Source organism: Silene latifolia, chromosome 9 (genome assembly GCF_048544455.1).
Source record: "Silene latifolia isolate original U9 population chromosome 9, ASM4854445v1, whole genome shotgun sequence".
In the NCBI taxonomy this organism is placed as follows: domain Eukaryota; kingdom Viridiplantae; phylum Streptophyta; class Magnoliopsida; order Caryophyllales; family Caryophyllaceae; genus Silene; species Silene latifolia.
Window position 1 is genome coordinate 121987654 of NC_133534.1, and position 21129 is coordinate 122008782.

The window sequence follows — 21129 nt, forward strand, 5'->3', positions numbered from 1 at the left end:
CACTATTTCTAGTGTAGAAATGAATAGGTTTGGCCATTAGTAACTATGCATGAATTCTAATCTATATGCAACTATCTATATGAATCATAAATACAATGCAAGCTAATCTAATCATGTGAGATATATTACAATGCAAACTATACTATATGAACTAACTAATGTAAATGCAATATGAAATATAATACAAATGCAAGCCTAAAATATATGATATATGTATGTCGCTTCATGATTTAACCTCTCCAAACCGATTTTAAACACTATTTCTAATGTAGGAAGAAAGGGGTTTAATCATGAGTCAAATACATAAATGCAACTATACATGAGAGATAGGGAAAGAAAAGGGTTCTTACAATCATTGTAGGAGATGAAGATGGTAGATATGAAGCATATATAGCCATAACACGAGCCAAATGAGAGAAAATGAGGAATTCCAGGGTCAACCCGCTCCAGATAAACTCAACCCGCTCGGGTTGGTAGTGAACCCGCTCCAGATGATTTCAACCCGCTCGGGTTGACGACAAAAAGAAGGGCGTATTTCTTAAAATCCGCCTGGATTCTTGGGTAGGGAATTTTTCTTCTTTTCTTGGCCTTCAACCCGCCCGGATTTATCTCGGGATGGGCGTCTTTTTTTGAAATTATGGCTCAACACCTTTCCCTTGATAACACACTTACTCATAAGCCCAATTTTTCCATTTTCTTCATTTCTTGACATTTTTCATCTTCTCATTTTTATGAATTTCCTTCAAAAACTCAATTAAAAATATGAGATCCCTCCCTTTCATCTCTCATGCAATTAAATGAATGCAAAACTACACTAAATGCATATAAACAAATTAATGGTTATTGAGGAACTCCATCAAACCAAGGACTATCAATTAACAATTTCATAGAAAATTATCACTAGCACTCAAAGCACGTAGAAGTCGGTCAAATTCTTGGGAGTGGGACATGAATAGGCATGCATAGCAACACAAGATTATGCAATTGAAAAATGCCCAAGTAAAAGACCGAACAAGCATATCAAGAGCATCATGACAAAAATCATAAGAGAAATTATGGATGGTAGAACCATGAAATGGGTAGTTGGTTGGCAATTCATCCTCCAAATAGTCAAAATCACCACATTCGATGCAAGTACTCTCATTATCTTTTAAGGTGATTTCAAAGGTGTCTATTTGAGGTTCCCAAATGTCCTCATCAAATTCCTCATCCCAACAAGGTCCATTATCAAAGGGGTTGTCGTAACAAGGCTCACCAAGTTCAACACAATTGTCTCCCTCAAATATGTCATCCTCAAAGGGTGAGTTTTCACTCAAGCTCACATCCATATCATTCTCACTTTGCCCATTAACATCAAATTCCATGGAGGTTGATTTGATTGAAGCACAAGAAGAGTAGGATGACGGCATCCAAGCATTAGTTTCACAATCAAGAATGTACTCCTCCTCATCATCACTCTCCTCATCTAGCACTCCATCTTCCCAAGGTGGGGTAATTTTGTGGACAAAGTGGGTTGACTCAAGGTTATAGGAAGGTTTCTCATCCTCACAAATCTCATTTTCATCATAGTTTTCCTCAATGAATTTTTGAAATGTGGCTTTTATCACTTCCATACCTTCCTTGGCATTCTCAAAGATGTCATGTATAGTTTGCTTAAGACAATGGGTGGTCATGAACTCAACAAATTCCCAAAATTCCTCACAACTCATCTCACATATCCTACCACCACTCAAGTGAAATGCCAAGTTGCGGGTTTCAAGGTTCATGCCATTATAAACAACACAACATGCTTCATAATTTGAAATAGTAAAAACATGATGCCAAGCATGAGTCATATAATCTTCAAATCTTGCAACATATTTATCAAATGATTCATTTTCATATTGCCAAAAAGTGAATGTAGACATGTTGAGCATGTGAAAAAGAACAAGTACAAGAAATAAATTCCCAAGGAACCAAAATTCCTCAAGAAGAAGCACAACTAAAACTAGACAAAAGAACAATTCAAATAAACAACACCGTCCCCGGCAACGGCGCCATTTTGATGTGGGTGATGTCGTCGCTCATCCAATCAAACACATTTATAAAACTCAACATACAACTAGCTAGTGGTAAGTCGAGGTCGATCCATGGGACGGTGGTTACTCAAATTATTCAATCTAATTATGGTTATGCTTGGGGTTGTCACAATTATAATGGGTTGATGATTCTAAGCTAATAAAGGCAATAAACAAGCAACAAAAGGAAAGATGTAAACAATTGATTAAAAAGCACTAGGGTGTCATGGGATTATAGGGGAATCATGGGATATGATCATACAAACATGTTCTCAAATTATAAGCAAGCAATTATTGTTGTGATGGATTGAGTTGGGTTATATCTTACAATCCTAGGAAAGTTTGGGTCCCGGAGCCGAATCGATTAGATTGTACAACACCTACAAGTCGACTTAATCTTCCCTACTCAACAACATGCATGGTCTAATGAGACTCGAGTTGGGTTATGTCTTACAAGTCTCATTGAAAAGATAGGAGATGATAGTAAATGCAAGGATTCATAGGCTTAGCATTTCATCAAACATAACATGTGCATGAGTTGAGATCAAAACAAGCAAGCAAATAAAACATGAAAGCATATTTATTTAAGCATGAATCATTCCCTATGTTGGTTTCCCCTAATCACCCATTAACCCTAGCTAAGAGACTACTCACTCATCATCATATTGAACATGCTAGCAAGGTTGTCAATCATACTAACAAAGTGAAACATGATGAACAAATAAAAGTAATTAGCAATAATTAAAAAGAGATTAAGAGATTATACCTACTAATGATTCCAATAACAAAGCAAGAATAATAGAAGTACTTGATGTTTGATTGAGAGGTTGTCAATCTCCCAATAATAACCCAAATAATCTTCAATTACCCAAAATAAAGGATGAACAAGAGAGAGATTAAAGAACTAAAACTTGTATTAGAACTTGATTAATTGTTGATTACAAAACTAAAGAGAGATTTTATTGATATTAACTACTCTAATTATTGATAAGAAGAACATGCTCCTCTAATTAGACTAATGGGGTATTTATAGTGAAAATTAGGGAGGATGCATTAGGGTTAACTAAGGGCTAAACTAGTAATTACACTTTTTAAGTTGAGCAAGGAGAAGCCGGTATTTTTGGAGAGAAGGGCTTCTCTTTTCGTAGCTTGAAGAATCACGGGCGTCAAGGGTGAAGACGGGCTGATTGTAGTTCTCGTAGCAAGGAAAAAGTCTCCTGTCCAGGAATACGCCCGTCCCGAGCGAAATCCGGGCGTCCTGAGCCTCAACCCGAGCGGGTTGAAATTGACCCGAGCGGGTTGAAATTGACCCGAGCGGGTTGAGCTGTATCTTGAGCTCGGATTGTAAAACGGACGTTATTTCCTCATCCGGACTCCTATTGGAGTGATTCAAAAGCCTAGATCACTTGTTTTTTCGACGCCGTTCCATCTAGCATACTTTTAGAGCCAAAGGAGCAACTCTTGGTTCGGGTTTCGAGCGATTTCTTCATGCAATGCCTTCCTTGCTTTTCCTCCTTGCTTTAAACCTTATGACCCTTCTTTATACTCTTTATTCCTACATCATTGGTCATCATTCTTGCCTCCTCTTCATACTAGTCCATCTAATATCATCAAATGGCTTCCAAATATGCACAAAAGACGGGAATTTCCGCCTTATTATCTTCTTTTCTACAAAACATATGAAATGCGGTAGAAAAGCAAATAGGAAGGTTTTGACGGATAAAATGGCCATAGAATGTTATAATAGTATGCAAAATAGGCTCAATTAGGGGACTAAATGTGCGCTAATTATGGTCACATCAGCAGTGCACAGAAATGGTCGTCCCAAAATAATGGGAACATTGCGGTCTTCGGGTATGTTTAAGACAATGAAATCTGCGGGAATATAGAAATTCCCGATCCTAACAGGTACGTCATGTAAAGCTCCTTTGACCCGTACATAAGAGTAATTAGCCAACTGGATAGTCGTTCTAGCGCGCGTAAACTTAGTCAGTTTCAATTTCAATGCCAGCGACAAAGGTAAAATGTTGACACTAGAATCGAGGTCACATAAAAGCATTATCAAACGAATGGGTCCCTATAGAACACGGAATAGGAAAACGACTTGGATCAGACATATTAAGGGGGGTCCCATTCCGAAGAAGTGTGCTACACTCTTCAGTCATAGCTACATTCATTATCGTCTCATTGGCATCCCTCTCAGACCAATCAATTTGAGAAATAAAATTAGCATAAGTAGGTACCTGAGTGATCATCTCATCGTAATGAGCAGCGACATTGAAAGCTCGTATGCGGTCCAGAAATCTACGGTGTGGCAGCAATCGTTGTGGATAAGGAAGTGACCGAACAGTAATACTACTCGATCGAGTAGTTTCCTCATCATCTATTGTCGGCTCATCCGTGCTAGGGGCAATTACCGTCTCAGCTGCTTCTTCATCAACCTCTTCAGTGGAATCCATCCCGTAAATCGCAGCTTCAAGTGTATCCGACTCGGCTGTGAACAAGGAAGGTTCACCGTAACCGTTATCATCATCAAACTCGTCACCCAAAACAAACCCAAGTGACGAATCAAAGCTCTCAATGGCCAACTCACTCGATCGAGAGGATTTACTACTCGATCGACCACTTTCCTCCTGATTTCCACTCGATCGAGTAGAAATATCACTCGATCGAGCACTTTCTCCTGGAAATTCACTCGATCGACTAATGTTAGTCACTCGATCGAGTGATTCCTCCTGTACAGGGCTAAAATCTTCGCATAAACTCTTGAAATACGATAGAAATTCGTCATCCGAGTCATAGAAATCATTCTCAGCATTGGGCGACACGGGTTCTTCATAAGACGGAATGATGTCGGTGTTGATAGCATACACCGTCTCACATTGCTCTTGCTCGGTAATTAATTGATCACACCGAGCCCCTAGCTTCTTTATACGGCTATCAAATTCCGCACTAGAATTATGACACTGTAGTGCAAGTGCCAATATTGTTGACTTCAGTTCTTCCACCTCATCTTTCCTAGCAGGTGAAGGGGTTGGTTGCGGTGGAAACAAATAACATGGCTGTTGATAGCCTTGTTGCAGCAACGGTTGTGGTCGAGGAGTGACATCATAGTAACTACCACAACCCCAAGAATCTTTCCTCTCCCAATTGGTCGTTTATGTACCAAAAATAAAATACCTAAGTACTACTAACAGAAGTCAGCGGTAAGTAGGGTCGATCTCCACAGGGAGGCTATTTTGCTAATTATCTGTTTAACTCAGTCTGTCAGAATGTCACAGAAATGGGGTTTAAATTATTTTACTAAACTATTAAGAGATTAAAAGAGAGAAATTAACAGTAAGAGAAGGGAACTAGGATTTCGGGTCATCAATAAACGTCAGTCAATCACAGCTAAGGTCATAGATCAGTCGATGTCTCAGTCTAAGGGGCAACGAATATCTCCTTTCGGTCTCAATTCGCCCTAAAATGCTATTAGCTTAACTTTCGCCCTCACTAAAGCATCCTATTGTTCACTGCAGGTCTCACCCCTTCCAACCTTTCGGTCCAGGTCAAGGTTTACCGATATTAAAATGCTAATTGTGTCGACTCAACTAGCAGGATACAGTTAAAGCAGCGATTAACAACATAGACATAATTACAACGACAGATCTAATAACCTAATTAGCAATTAACATCGGTCTATAGAATCACCTAATCCTAGCATAGGTATTTAGCTAGAAATAATTAAATAAGGAGCAAGGAAGAGAGAAAGAACAATAAACATAAACATAAATTAAAGAGGAAAAGAAAGGAAAAGAAGTAATTACTGAAATAAATCCGGAATGAAAGTAACAGTAGCAAAGTAACAGTGTATGGTAAAATCAGAGAGGAGAAGAGAAGAGAGAAGTGAGAAGCACCTCTAAATGACGTCCTAATCTTCCTATTTATAAGAAAATAGGATTATTAATTAACCTAATGACGAAAATAAGCTAAAAAAGCCCAGCCCAAGGATAAACCACTCGATCGAGTGGAATAAAACCACTCGATCGAGCAAACTCAGCCAAAAACTGCTCGATCGACCAAGAATAGTGCTCGATCGAGTAAATGCTATTATGGAACTGGTCGATCGAATGACTAAAGTGCTCGATCGACTGTTTATTAGACCTAAAACCACTCGATCGACTAGAAATGTCCTCGATCGAGTGATAACTAACTTCAGCAGCTCAAAATGACGTTAGTTTGACTTTTGACTTGTCCTTTTAGCTCTCGAAATGGCATCACGCATCCCAAGACAGCTATAATTCCCGCTTCAAATCTACTCTTCCTCCAAATGCATGCAGAACGAGCGGTAAATGGCTTGATTTCACTACTTTATGGTCCATTCCTGCAATTAAGACAAAATACACCAAAGTAGCATATTCGGGGCATTTCGTAGCATAAAACCACGATAAAAGCATAGAAATACGTGCATAAAATAGGCTAATAAGACTATATAAAATGCATGTATCAGTCATCCAACTCAAGTCAACTAATATAAACCGCGAAACAAGGGTACATGCTCAATATTTGGTCAAATATCCATAAAACAAGGGTCAAGCAGTCCACTCGGCCGAGTTTAGAAGGCCACTCAGCCGAGTAGGAGACCACTCGGTCGAGTGCATGGTACACTCAGTCGAGTGTCATCTGGGGCAAAATGTTTTCATTCGCAACTTGGTTCCAAACTTCCCATTTCATCGCACAAATGGTAATAAATCCCGATGGTGACTCATATACAATTAAACAACCGAATCAAACACAGTTATTTGCTTTATGGCCATTATTACTACACAGCTTAGATAAAACATCCAAGGCATACTACCAATACAACCATACTATTTCATTGCCAACAACTGCACCGTAGTTCGACACTCTAGTCACATCGGCAGATACAACACCTTACACTAATTCATGGACACAGCCCAATTACTCATCACTCTTAAGGAATAATAACAACATCATCACTTGTTCAAGCATTACAACAGAATCACGATGTACACCGTGGCCATTTTTACAATAACGTTTGGGAGGAAATTCTACAAACAAATTCGATACTACCACTGTCAGGGTCGGAGTCCGCCACAACCACTTTGACGTGTCATGTCTATGCACTTAGGTTAACGGTTACATTATACCTCTGTCTTACTCTCATGGCTGCAAAACCAAACTTGGTTATACCAAATTCACAATTGTGTATGCCCCGATTATTAGAACTCGACTCATCCATAATTAGGTCACCTCACACGGATTAACTCGAAAATTACAATAATTCCTCATTGAATGTCGGTTGCCACTTACAAAATTTCCAACTCATCTCTTGCTCTAGTACTCTATATGTAGCATTCCATATTCCTAATTCTTATCACCATTTATTCAACTCACATCATTCCCTAAAGCAAATTTCACACCGTCAAACTACTTTTACCATTCATACTATCACTCATCTTTCAACTCTCAGATTACCGCAACTAATCCCTCATCATTTCACAAGTTCTAACTCAACCATATGCTAACCAAAACATCTGGGTAGTGCTAAAAAAGTGCATCCTCACATGTCCTCGAATTGCGTTCACTATCTATGTGTCCGCACCACCGCTAAGAATCCAAATTCTGGTTGTATTCCACTCATCATTTGTAAGTTGTCTCTCATGATCAATTCACCATACTCAAAGCATCACATGGGCTAACTACCGTTCTAGTGTCCCCAAATTATCAAACTTATGACTATGTCCAAATTCACTCATCTTATCGGAAACATACGCCTAAGACTAAGGTGAGAAAACAGCCTTTTGGGTCACACGCAACTCTATGCCCGGATATCCCGGGTTAACTCAACGGATAAGGATGATAGGAATTAAAACAAGCTAGAACGGATATGGAAACGATAGGAAACCAAATAACACGGAGGGATAGGAAATCCATGACGACACCTTAAAATTGCCCTAATAGCACACTTGAAATAGGATGAACTTTGGAAAACGATGCAACTTCAAAACTCAACTCTAATGAAATTTTACTCAAACTTTACAGAATACGAAATGCTATATTAAAACTTTAATATAAGGGTCATTTGTTTCAAATTCCTCGAAAACTTTAATACGGAGTAATCCGTCATAGGATGGTACATGTCGTTATAGGCCAAGTTTAAAATATTACTATTAGATTGGTGCAAAATATAACTTAGAAAAGTTGAAATTCGGGTAGGTATACCATTCTTTTTCGAAAATACATTTTTAAGACGGAGAAACTTCTTATGCACGACTCCACAAAACGTTGCAATCGAAGATTAGAATAATAAGGAATAAACGAAGTACGTCACGAGCAAAAAATCTAAGCTTATTTATATTTTCTCAACATTTTCGGAAAATTTGTCAACCATTAAGGCGGGAAATTTTGATTCACACCATTTTAGAGCAAAATCTCAAAATACTATTATAGTTTTACAATACCATTTAAACCATATTTGGGTAAAATCAAAATTGTTCATACTCCTCACTTGGTTCAAAATTTTAGGCTAAAATTTACGATGAAATCCTCGTTTTCAAGACAAGGTACGACACTACTAGGGATGATAGTAGTCTTTGTAAAGTGATTAAAACAAGTTCCAACTAGAAAAATCAAAGATTAAGGTAAACTTTCAAGATGAAATTTTTATACACAAGACAAAATTCGGCATTAACAAGTGTCAAGCCTTTCTTGTTCAATATGACCCAACAACAAACACGAAAATTTGATCATCGATTCAAAAGAACAAGTTTCTAAGTTCATCCATGGTGGGAAAGAAAAAAAATTTATCGAAAAAAATCCGATTTTTGACCACTCTAATGATATAGAAAATCCATCATTACTATGAAATTGAACAAGTCATGCAATTATTTAATAAAACCTTGAATAAACATGTGTATATAAAAAAAAATCATTTCAATTTGCAACATGAAGAAGATGAGTTCAACTACATGGTCGAAATTTGAGAAAATGGCTCAAGAAAAGTGGACTAGCTAGGTGTAATTGAAACATTAAATCACAATATGAAAATTTTGAATTATTTTAAGGTAAATCGATGCCGAAGTTACGAGGTTCGAGGTAGAAATGAAAAGATAAGGCAGAAAAAGCAAATTTCATACGAATTTGTCACCTAAACAAACCCACTCGGTCGAGTGCCGCTCCACTCGGTCTAGTGACAGGTTACTCGATCGAGTGGAATCCTTCCAGAAGTTTTCCAATTTCTTAAATTTGCCCACTCGGTCGAGTGACAGGTCCACTCGGTCGAGTAAACTGTCCATTCAGCCGAGTGACTCATCTACTCGGTCGAATGACTGGTCAGCACGCTCGAGTACTACTCTACTCGATTGGGTTTGGCATCACACTCACTATATTTGGTACATTACTCCCAAATTCATAACTATTCTACCACTAACCATCATCATTCATGCTATAACAACGACAGTAGCAAGCTCAAATACGCATACGATATCTACGTGCCAAGACTCGGGACTACCGTCCTACATATCAACATACACCAATCATATCTACGATAAACTACTCACATGAGTCTACTTATCCATTTATCACATGCTATTATACTCTACACAAACGAGTCTATCATACGATAACTTATAACGAGTAATAACACACACGTATTCACACCACATTTTACATATTATCATGCATCAAATGGACCAAGATATCATACAAGGTACTTAACCATGATCAAAACTACATGTAATCACACAACTTTTCATTTGAGTAAGTAAATCATGTAAGATGCTAAACAAAATTCATATCACGCATATAATCATGCAACATTTCACATTTCCCGACTCATAACCACCCACGTAGTGACCAACTGAGATGATAGGCACTAGCTTTGGCATGAGGGCGCCTACCCATCCAAAACCGATCTCCTATTGTACTCATGTCGGGTTCATTTTAATTAGACTCTCCTAGATTCATTTTGGTTCATTGGTTTGAGTTCCAAAATCGTCGCTCTGATACCACTTTGTAACACCCCGATTATCCGGCCAAGATAATTGGAGCGTTACCATCTCTGTTTCTCGAGGTAGTGTTTCAAAACTCCAATCAAGAACATTTTGTTAATGTAATGTTTAATGAATTACATAAACGTAAACAAATGAATAAATAAAATACAACTCGTGATATCTATACTCTTCTAGCCAACTAGACTCATCTCGTGATATCATCAAGCTTGTCCCGTCTCCCGCGTACTATCCAAACAACCTGGTCATAACCTCACAGCAAATCCGCATAAGCAATCCATCACACGAGCTAGATCCGTCTCGTAAAACCGTCTCATAAAACACATTTCCTAAAATACGATAATAATACGAATACGTATAAATATACTCATCTAATAATACAAATATGTATAAATATACTAATCCAGTACGTATACCAATACATATAAATATACTAATATATATATACCAATACGTATCAATATATTAATATATTAATACATTATACTAATACGTATACGACTAAATAGATATGACTTAACTTAATTAAATAAAACCCGTCTTATTAATTAACCAAAAACTCGACTTAACCATCCACCACCACCAGCCACGGTGGACCACGGCTGGCAGCAGCCACGACCCACAAGAATGATAACCACAACAACCCCTACACCTGACACCCTTCCACTTTCACCACACAAACCACTAACCATGGCCACCACCGGCCACGACCGACCTCACCAACACCCCCACCTTGACCCCCAACCTTAGTCGGCACCGACCCTCCACAACAACCACCAGACACACGACACTAGCCACAACAACAACAACTCGACACATGCCCTAACCCGCGCCCGTACACCCTTCTTTCTACCCCAGATCCCGGCCACCACAGCCACCCTACCCACAACCCAAGACCACCACTATTACCTCCTCAGTTCCCTCGACTCAACCCACCCAAGGTCCGCCCAAAACAGCCACGAATAGTGGGTCAACAACTCGTCTTAAGACCGTCGCACAAAACAGCTATAATAACAATTTAACCCCTTTAAAGGCACGACCAAACCCTTATTTAGGTGGTCAATGGCGGTCAAATGGGTGGTCAAACACGGCCAAAGGTGAGTCGGGGTCAAGGCGGGTCGATGATATAAATTAATTAAGATAAAAGACGGTATTACCTTATGATATCGAGGCGAGGTGATGGAATCTCCCTTGTTCTTCTAATCTCTCTTTTCTCCCTTTTTCTCTCTTGTAATTTGATGTTGGATTTTATGAGATTTCAAATGGATAAGGGTGGATAAGGGTAGTATGTATATGTATGGTGGGAGTATATAATACATGTATAATGTATTATTATTATTTTTACTTATTATTATAATCATTATTATTCCGTCTCAACATAACTCGTATAAATAACATATTATCATTATTATATAATTATCAAATACGGAGTATTACACAAATGCCGAGAACACGCACAAAGAAAATGAAGTAACGAATCAAGCATGAGCCAATGTTGACTCATCTATACCCTCTAAATCTAAAGAATCCTCTAAAGACTCTTTGGGAAATGAAGTTATTAACGATTCAGCACGAAACTCTAGCTTGAATTTAGGGGGAACGTCTGAGGATACCGTAACCTCAACCAAGGGTACCGTTACCTTGAGTGAGGGGAACGTAACCTCACCCGAGGACAACGTCTCCTCAGATCAGAATGTCACCAATATTCCATCTACATCAAAGAAATGGAAATACCAAAGCTCTCATCCATTAAGTGCTATCATTAGTAATCCTAATGCTGGAGTACAAAAACGTAAGTCAGTTAAAAATAATATGTGCATTTTAAATTCGTTCCTTTCAATGATTCAACCTAACTATATCAAAGTTGCACTAACCGATTCCGATTGGATAGTTGCAATGCAAGATGGGTTAGAACAATTTGAAAGTGATGCGTGCATTTTATATAGACTTTTTGTACCGTATTTTCACGCATTTCTAATGTATTTTGTGTAGTGTTTAGCTATAAATGTCCCCCGAATAGTCTACTTTGGTTTGTCTTGTATTATTTGTAGGTATGAACCGGAGAAGAGTATAATCAAGCTTAAAACCTGTCCTTTTGTATACATTTTGGAGATGAGTTGAGTCAAAGCTTGGAAACTACTAATTTATGATGCGCATAGAAGTAAGGTAGCTAGGCGAGCAAAGGAAGAGCTTCATATAACCAGTACCTACTTTGAAGGGCCCTATCTCGAGTTATACAAATGATAATCAGGTAAATAAAATTGGAGATAAAAGCTTATCCCCTTAGCTTTCCAACGCCATGAAAATTGCTTGATTCGGACAAGTAACGAAGAAATGGCGGCCATTTGAAATTCAGTGCGCGAAGCAGGAATTACGCGCTGAGACCACTCGATCGAGTACTTTATATGCTCGATCGAGTACTTTATATGCTCGATCAAGTAATTCACTTACTCGATCGACTACTTTGATTCTTACTATATTCGATCGAGTGCGTTAGTATTTGATCGAGAGCTTTTGGGGAAGATATCTCTCGATCGACTAACTTTATGTTGGTCGATCGAGTAAAACCAAGTCTAACGCAACGCTTATTTAGTCGAGATCTATTTTATCCTATCTTATTTTTATCTTATAATAAGTATCTCTCCTATTTAAGAGATAATTAGGTCATATTAGGGGGGGATTCATTATTATTTTCCACGATTGGCAGTAGATTAGAGCAGATTAGTATTGCGTAGTTCTCTTCTCCTATTTTTCGGATCTTAAACTCTGTAATTTATCTTCCCTTCTCTTAATTCTAGTATTAATTCTTTATCCCTTTGTATCTCTAATTCCCTTAATTTCTCTTCCTTTAATCTCTTTGTTAATTTAGTTTATGATATTTTGTTTCTTCTCTCTTATTATTATGTTATTATTAATTATCGCTATTGTTATTGTTAATTTCATTATAATTATTATGAGTAGCTAATTTCCTTGCTAGGATTTAGGCGAATCAATGAGTTGATGATAGTTGATAAATAGGTTTGCATATCTGTTGTTGTTATCATGTCTTTGTTGTTATAAGTAGCATTTAATGAATTGATGCGTTGGAAAGCTAAGACAATAAGCTTTCACCTACAATTTGAATCTCCATCATCGAAACTTTACAACTTTAGATAGGACCGTTTCAAAATGCCCCTAAAACAACCAATCACATTTTCAGGTATGACACATTTGCTCAAGCTTCCTATTAGTCTTTCATAATCTACCTTGTACTTATACATACAAAAAGGGTCCTATAACCCTAGAATATAAGGGGTATTACAAAATGTGTGCTTCGTTATTTAATTGGAACAAGTAAACTTTATCTGTTTATCCTATGTTTGATAGTTTTGATCTGAAAGGGTATTCGGATGCAGATTATGAAGGATGCTTCGTAGATAGAAAAAGTACTTCTGATAAGGCTGAAGTCGTATCACCTTAATCAAATAAATCCTATCCCAGTACTAACAAAATAGCTAGTGGTAAGACAAGTATCGAATCCACAGGGAGGCGGTAATATTCAGTTTGCTAATATTTAGATCGTCTTAGAGTAACCGATTTTCTTGTGGATTTGTTTGGTTTGTTTTCTAACAACTAATTGCAAGTGAAATAAGTATGATAAACAATGATATTAAGAAGTCTAGGCCGCCGGTTCGCTAGGTCAATTATACGGGGGTATATCTTAATCAATTGTTAAGTCACTCAAACTATCTAAGGTTACAAGATTGATTAATTCTATTATGCCCTTTAGATTCAGTTTAACATGCAATCGCTGTAATTAAACACAACCTATCTGATTATCGCAACCTATATTAATCCTAACCCAGTCGGTGAAAGTATTAATTCGTTACACTAATTATAGATTCAGGCCTTAAATCAAATAACTAGAATAAGAACAACAATCAAACGATAGTTTATACGATATTACTAACAATTAATTCATAACCCCCTTTCTAATCAACCTAGATCCTCTTTACCCTAGATGAAAGGTTTAGCCACTTATACTAATAAGATTAACAACAATAAAGATTTATGAAAGCATAATTAAAGACATAAAACTAGAACAAAGGAATAATAGCATAAACTTGATTAATAATTAACGAAGAACGATTAAAGTACCTTAACAATTAATGAGGAAAGATTGTAGATCTCAACGTATGCTAGCCGTCTAAACTAAGAGTATTTTCGAGTGCAGAATATTATAAAAGCGTCCTCTAATAATTCTCACGAGTTTAGAATATATAGTACAAATAAGACGTGTTTTAGGAAAATTTGGAAAAGATCTCAGCACAAAGGATCCTCGATCGAGCCTAATGCTACTCGATTGAGGACACTTCACTCGATCGAGCCTGATGTTACTCGATCGAGGATTTTGTCTCCTCAGCTTATCTTCGTCTTAACTTCACTTTTTATCTTCAAGTCTCCTTGTTTCCAGTGCCATGCCTCGTGTATTCCGCTATGCCATATCCGCAATGCTCATCTTTACTTGATTCACCTCGTAATGCGTCATTTCTGCATTAAAACACAAAGTAGCGGCAGTATCGACATTTCACTATAAAAGGCATATAAATAACATAATAAGCACGGAAACCGTGTCAAAACCATCATAAAAGGAGTCATAAAAGTGTATATAAAAGTGATACATCAAACTCCCCCAAACCAACTCTTTGCTTGTCCCTAAGCAAAGCACTAACACCATACAAAAGTCAACATAAAAATAGTGAATGAATAACTCAGAGCTAATGTCGATGCACATACAAATCCCAAGCTATCCATATCTATTACAAAGTAATGACAAAAAATTGTACAAATAAAACAAATTCAAAGGCACGGGCAATAGAAGAACGTAGCTCAACTCAAGATCATGATACCGTGACTCAGCCAAATACTTTTCAATCTTGCAAGACAAATTATTTGGATTCTCGCGGATTCACTCATGCACTCATAAGGGGTAAGTTATAAATGGGATAGAAAGAATTAAGACACTCACTCAACTTATGAAACATGCATGCAATCTAATGTGATAGAAATTTCTCCAACTACTACGCATTCACAACAATGATAAAAGTACATGTATCAAGGACAATAGGGTGGCAAATGGGCAAGGGTATAGAAGTGGTTTGTGCCAAAGCACGGATGGATATGTGAGGCTAAGACGGTAGTCGCAGCGCTAAACAAAAAATCAATTCTAATGGTAATAAACACAAACCATCCTAACTAGAGAAATCATGTTTTTAGAGAGAGAAAACTCTTCATTCTCTCTACTCTTTTAGGGTTTCTTCCCTGCAAAATGGCAAGGAAGAAATTACCTAAAAAATTACCAAAAAAATCGCAAAATAAAATTCGTAAACCTCAAGCTAAAATCAAACTGTCATTTAGTAATTGCCCTGAACTCAATTTAGATATGGATATCCCAGAATCGTCATCGTCTTTGGCTTGCCCTCAAAGTGAAGATGCGAAAACCACGAAGACTCTGGGGAAATTGTTGGAATTTCGGTCATAAACTTGTCGGCTATTGTGGAAGATGTGCAATCGGGCACGGAGGATGAAAGTGATGGGGTCCCTGATGATGAAGATGGTTGGACGAAGGTCTCTGGTAAGTCTCGTGTCTCGTCCTTGTCTCCTCGTGCTACTGATTCTCCGTTGCTGCAATTAACTCCTGAAGATGTTGCCCCTGAGATAGAGTATTGGTCCAATACTGTAGTCTGTTATGTGTTAGGGGCTAATCCTCCTTGGGAACTACTTTCGGGCTTCATAAATCGTTTATGGGGGAAATATAAATATGATAAGATTTCATTTCTTCCTAATGGTGCTTTCTTAGTTCATTTCCCTACCCTTGAATACAAAAACTTGGTGCTTCAACAAGGTTTCCCTATGTATGATAATAAGCCTCTTATTGTCAAACCATGGGCAGAAGATTGCAGTCTGGCTAAGGAACGTGTTAAGAAAGTCCCTATTTGGATCAAGTTGTGTGGTCTTTCTTTAAAATTCTGGGGTGCCTCTAGTCTAGAGAAAATTTCCTCCTTGATTGGTAAATTCATGATATGTGATGAGCCTACTATGGAAAAGACTAGATTAGGGTACGCTAGGATTATGGTTGAAGTTGAAGTGGGTCAACAATTTCCTGAGAAAATTTATTTTAATGATGAGAAAGGGATTGAAGTCTGTGTGTTGGTTGAATATGACTAGAAACCTGATTTGTGTTCAGTGTGTAAGGGTATTTGGCATATTTCTGGTGCTTGTAAGAAAGCTAGTGTGCCTAAACCTAAACCTCAACCTCAAAAGAGACAGGAATGGAGGCCTGTGCAAAGAAAGCCTCCTGTTGTGAACAGTCCAGTGGCTAAAGTCACTACTAACAGTCCAGTGGCTAAAGCCACTACTGTCACGCCTGGTGTCACTGTAAGGAATAGCATGCCTAGTTCACCTGTCTTATCTCCAGTCACTGTTGTTTCAAGTTTGGCCAGATAGGAATTCCAGCCTCCACCTTCTATGGGAGCTCCTGGATCTCCTACTTATGCTGAAGTGCTTTCTAGTCCTAAGAAGCACTTGAATGGGGGACAGGATAACCCACCAGGAGAGTTATTAAATGAATAATATAGGGTGTTGGAACGTGAGGGGTATGAATAAATTAGCTAAGCAGGGTGAAATAAAACATTTTATCTTTCAAAATAAAGTTGGGTTATATGGTTTAGTTGAGACAAAAATCAAAGATAATGATTGTTCTGGTGTGTTAGCTGGCTTTGGTCTTCAATGGAGAGGTGTGAATAACATTCAGTATCATCATGGTGGTAGAGTTTCGCTTATTTGGATTGATCAGATATTTGATGTTCACATCATGTCTATGTCTGATCAACATATCACTGCAAGGGTCACTGAACTAGCATCCTCTGATACTTTTCTCTTTACTGTTGTTTATGGTTCAAATGATGATAATGATAGATTAAAGCTTTGGGAGGATTTAAAAAGAGTGAAAGATAACTGGAGGGGACCTTGGTGTGTCTGTGGAGACTTTAATAATCTTCTTGCTTTACATGAGAGAATTGGCAAACCTGTACTCTAGAATGATATAGTGGAGTTTAGGGATTGTGTTGATTATTGTGAGCTTGTGGATATTAAAGCACAAGGGGCTTATTTTACCTTGAATAATAAACATGATCCTACTACCAGAGTGTTTTCCAGATTGGACAGAGTCATGATTAACCTTGAATGGATGAACATGTATCCTGACTCTCATGCTTACTTCTTACTAGAGGGCATGTTTGATCATAACCCTAGTATTTGCTATAGAAGAATGGAAAGGCAGCATAGACCTCACTTCAGATATTTCAATATGTGGGGGCAAGATCCTCATTTCTTAGATATTATTAAGCATACTTGGCAAAAGAAAGTGACAGGCTCTTGGATGTTCCAGGTAGTTACTAACCAGAGGAATTTGAAGCAGCCTCTGAAGCAACTAAATAGAGCTAGATTTGCTGATGTGGAAAAGGCAGTGGAAGTAGCTAAACTCAGATTATCTGATCTCCAAAGTCAGATACATAAAAATCCTACTAATCACACTATTTTACAAGAGGAATCAGATGCTGCTGAGGAGTATAAGGACCTTTGTAGAGCTCATCATAGCTATCTCAGTCAGAAGGCAAAGGTGGCCTGGTTATGTGAAGGTGATGAGAATTCTAAATTTTTTCATAATCAAATTAAGTCAAGGCAAATGCATAATAAAATTCTTCAAATCAAGGATACTAATGGGTTGCTACATACTGATCTACATAACATTGAGAAGGCTTTTCTTGGGTATTATCAAGATCTTCTGGGTAGCAGCACTGACACTCTGGATGTTCATGTTCCTACTGTAAGGGAGGGTAAATTAGTGACTGAGCAGCATAGGAGCATTTTACTGAAACCTGTTTCTATTCAGGAAGTTAAAGAGGCTATTTTCAGTTTTCCAGCTACAAAATCTCCTGGTCCAGATGGATTTACCAGTCAATTTTAGAGAGATTCATGGGACATTATTGGGAAAGATATAACTGAGGCTGTGCTTGATTTCTTTACTTTAGGTAATCTCTTGAAACAATTAAACACCACTACTCTCACCCTTATCCCCAAAGTTAAGCACCCTGTGAGTGTCCTTGAGTATAGACCTATTGCTTGTTGCAATGTTCTATATAAGTGGATCACTAAGATTTTGTGTACTAGATTGAGTGAGGTGCTTCCTATTATTGTTCATAGTAGTCAGGGTGGATTTATTAAAGGTCGCAATATTGTTGAAAAATGTCTTGATTTGCCAAGACTTAGTTCGTTTATACAACAGGAAGGTTGCCTCACCTAGGTGTCTTATCAAAATTGACCTTAGAAAGGCTTATGATACTGTTGAGTGGAAGTTTGTGCATCAAATGTTAATAGCTTTGAGGTTCCCTTCTAAGGTCATTCATCTTATAATGACTTGTGTTACTTCCCCTTCCTACTCTCTGAATGTCAATGGGAACACTTTTGGTTTTTTCCAAGGCAAGAGGGGGTTGAGGCAAGGGGATCCTATGTCCCCTTTGATTTTTACACTCTGTATGGAATATCTGTCAAGGATTTTGGATGCTGTTGCTCAGCAAGATGGATTTAGATTTCATCCTATGTGTGGTCAGCTAAGGCTCAATTATCTTTTATTTGCGGATGATCTTTTATTGTTTTGCAAAGGCAATGATAACTCCATCATGTGGATTTTGAAGGCCTTCTCTACCTTTTCTTCCACTTCTGGTCTCTCATTGAACAAGGATAAGACTGACAAGTATTTCAATGGAGTTAAGAAGGAGCTAATGGAGGACATTGTTAAAATTTCTGGATTCAGAATTGGTACCCTCCCTTTTAAGTATCTTGGGGTCCCTATTTCTTCTAAGAAAATTACTAAGTTTGAGGGGCATAAACTTATTGAAAGGATTGTTCTAAGGATTAGATCTCTGGGTGCAAGGCATTTGTCTTATGCTGGCAGATTAATTCTGGTAAGATCTATTTTATCCACACTGCATTCATACTGGGCATCTATCTTTCTTATTCCTTCTGGTATTATGCACAAGGTTGACTCTATCTGAAGGAATTTCCTTTGGGGCGGTAGAGATTCAGACTAGAAAGCTCTTAATATCAAATGGGAAACTTGTTGTACACCTAAAGAGGAGGGGGGGTTTGGGCCTAAAAAATGCTAAGGTGTGGAACAAGGCTTTGTTGGGTAAGTACACCAGTTGGTTGGCTTCAAAAAAGGATCATTTGTGGGTAAAGTGGATTAATCAAGTTTATATGAAAGGTTGTGATTGGCAGGAGTATACTCCCCCTCCTGATTGTAGCTGGTCTTGGAAGAAAATAGCTCAAGTTAAGGATGTGTTTAAGGCAGGGTATACTGGCAATCAGTGGCAGGCTAATCCTAATGGCTACACTGTTGCTGCAGGTTATAATTGGTTAAGAGTTTCTGCACCTAAGGTTCCATGGAGACATTTGTGTTGGAATAATCTTAATGTCCTAAGAACTTCATTTATTTTTTGGGCTAGTCAGCACAAGTAGTTACTCACCCTTGACAGACTTCAGAAAAGGGGCACAGTTCAGACTAATATTTGCTTCATCTGTGGATTAATCCTAAAACTCATGAGCACTTATTTATCTTATGTGAGTATAGCAGACGGTGTATGGAGTTGATGCAACAGAAGATTCATATCAGATTCTCAGCTGCACATATGGTTAATTGGTTTTCCAAGAATAAAACTAAGAGTAGAATGCAAAGAGTGGTGTCTGGTGCCTGCTTTGTAGGTCTAATTTCTGAAATTTGGCATGTCAGGAACTGTGCACGATTATCCCTCCAGGTGACTGCTCCTATGGTGTTAGTGAATCAAGTTTGGAAGGAGACTAAAGATCGGTTGCTACACAAGAACAGAAGGATGCTTAGTACTTTTGATCAGCAGTGGCTTGATTCTATTGTGTAATGTTTAGTGATTTATAGCTGTTATTCTTTGTATACTCTAAACATTATATTTTTTGATTATATATACTTACCCTTCATAAAAAAAAAAACTAGAGAAATCATCTCAACTTTGACAACATATGAGAGAACATGAAAGACTCTCCAAAAATGCATTAGACTCTAGTTCACACCACTTATAATCTCTTAACAAAAGCAAATGAAGCAATATGTCTTTTTCTTTTATTTCTTTTTCTCTTCTTTTTTTTTCGGACCTTTTCTTTTTTCGTATCTTTTTTTTTCCTCTTTTTCTTTCTTTGCTTCATATTTTTCTTCTTCTTTTCCAACATAAGAGTTTAACACAATTGCTATAAAACTTAAGCAACTACCCACATGACATAAAAGTTCCAATCCCAACCAAAGTAGCAAAAATAGACATGAGATTCAAGCAACTACGACTGTCCCGAAAAGGTTGGCAAATTCTAGATTGTAGTTATGAAAGTAGGATATGAAATGGCTACAAGTGTTGAAACGGGCTAACAAAAAGGATAATGTATGGCTTATTTGAACGGTAAGAATCACCTTTCCTCATGTACTTAATCATATGAACGCGCAAAAAGTTAAGAAACTAATGTCACACTTATGCAGTTTGATATTACACATTCCAGAAGGAGAACCACACTCTTCATCCTAATTGACAACTGAGACCAGTTTATTAATGTTCTTGGCCTAGGAAGCTCTATAGGCCTTAGAAATTTAAGTGGTTTACCAACATAATATTGCCAAATTTACTTGGCATACGGCATATTATTACGGCCAAGACTTGAGTTTTGAGCTATTTTTTTCGGAAATAACATGTCAAAATAATGTATATAGACAACTAAAGTGGGATTCAAATGTAAAGACAAAGCAAATTATCATCATTGCTAAACAATTCACCAAGACTCGACCTAAAATAAAGAAAAACATGTTTTGGTATTTTTGAAATTTTTTAATTTTTATGGAAATTTTAATTTCTAATAGCACACAAGATAAATAAAGCACACAACTGAAAGTAAATCACACAACAGAAATAAATATACTCCCCAAACCTAAATGTCATAGTGTC

The 21129-nt window shown here is 37.6% G+C and overlaps 1 protein-coding gene across 1 annotated transcript in view; it reads left to right on the forward strand.

Moving 5' to 3' along the window:
* LOC141601537 (uncharacterized) overlaps nt 1–20046 on the forward strand; it is a 40235-nt gene extending 20189 nt beyond the window's left edge. The window contains exons 2-9 of the mRNA XM_074421831.1: nt 15615–16256; nt 16299–16544; nt 16783–17083; nt 17171–18051; nt 18145–18402; nt 18491–19077; nt 19391–19626; nt 19743–20046. Coding sequence (XP_074277932.1) covers nt 15615–16256; nt 16299–16544; nt 16783–17083; nt 17171–18051; nt 18145–18402; nt 18491–19077; nt 19391–19626; nt 19743–20046 — 3455 coding nt within the window. The remainder of the gene's footprint in view (nt 1–15614; nt 16257–16298; nt 16545–16782; nt 17084–17170; nt 18052–18144; nt 18403–18490; nt 19078–19390; nt 19627–19742) is intronic.
* The last annotated feature ends 1083 nt before the right edge of the window (nt 20047–21129 follow it).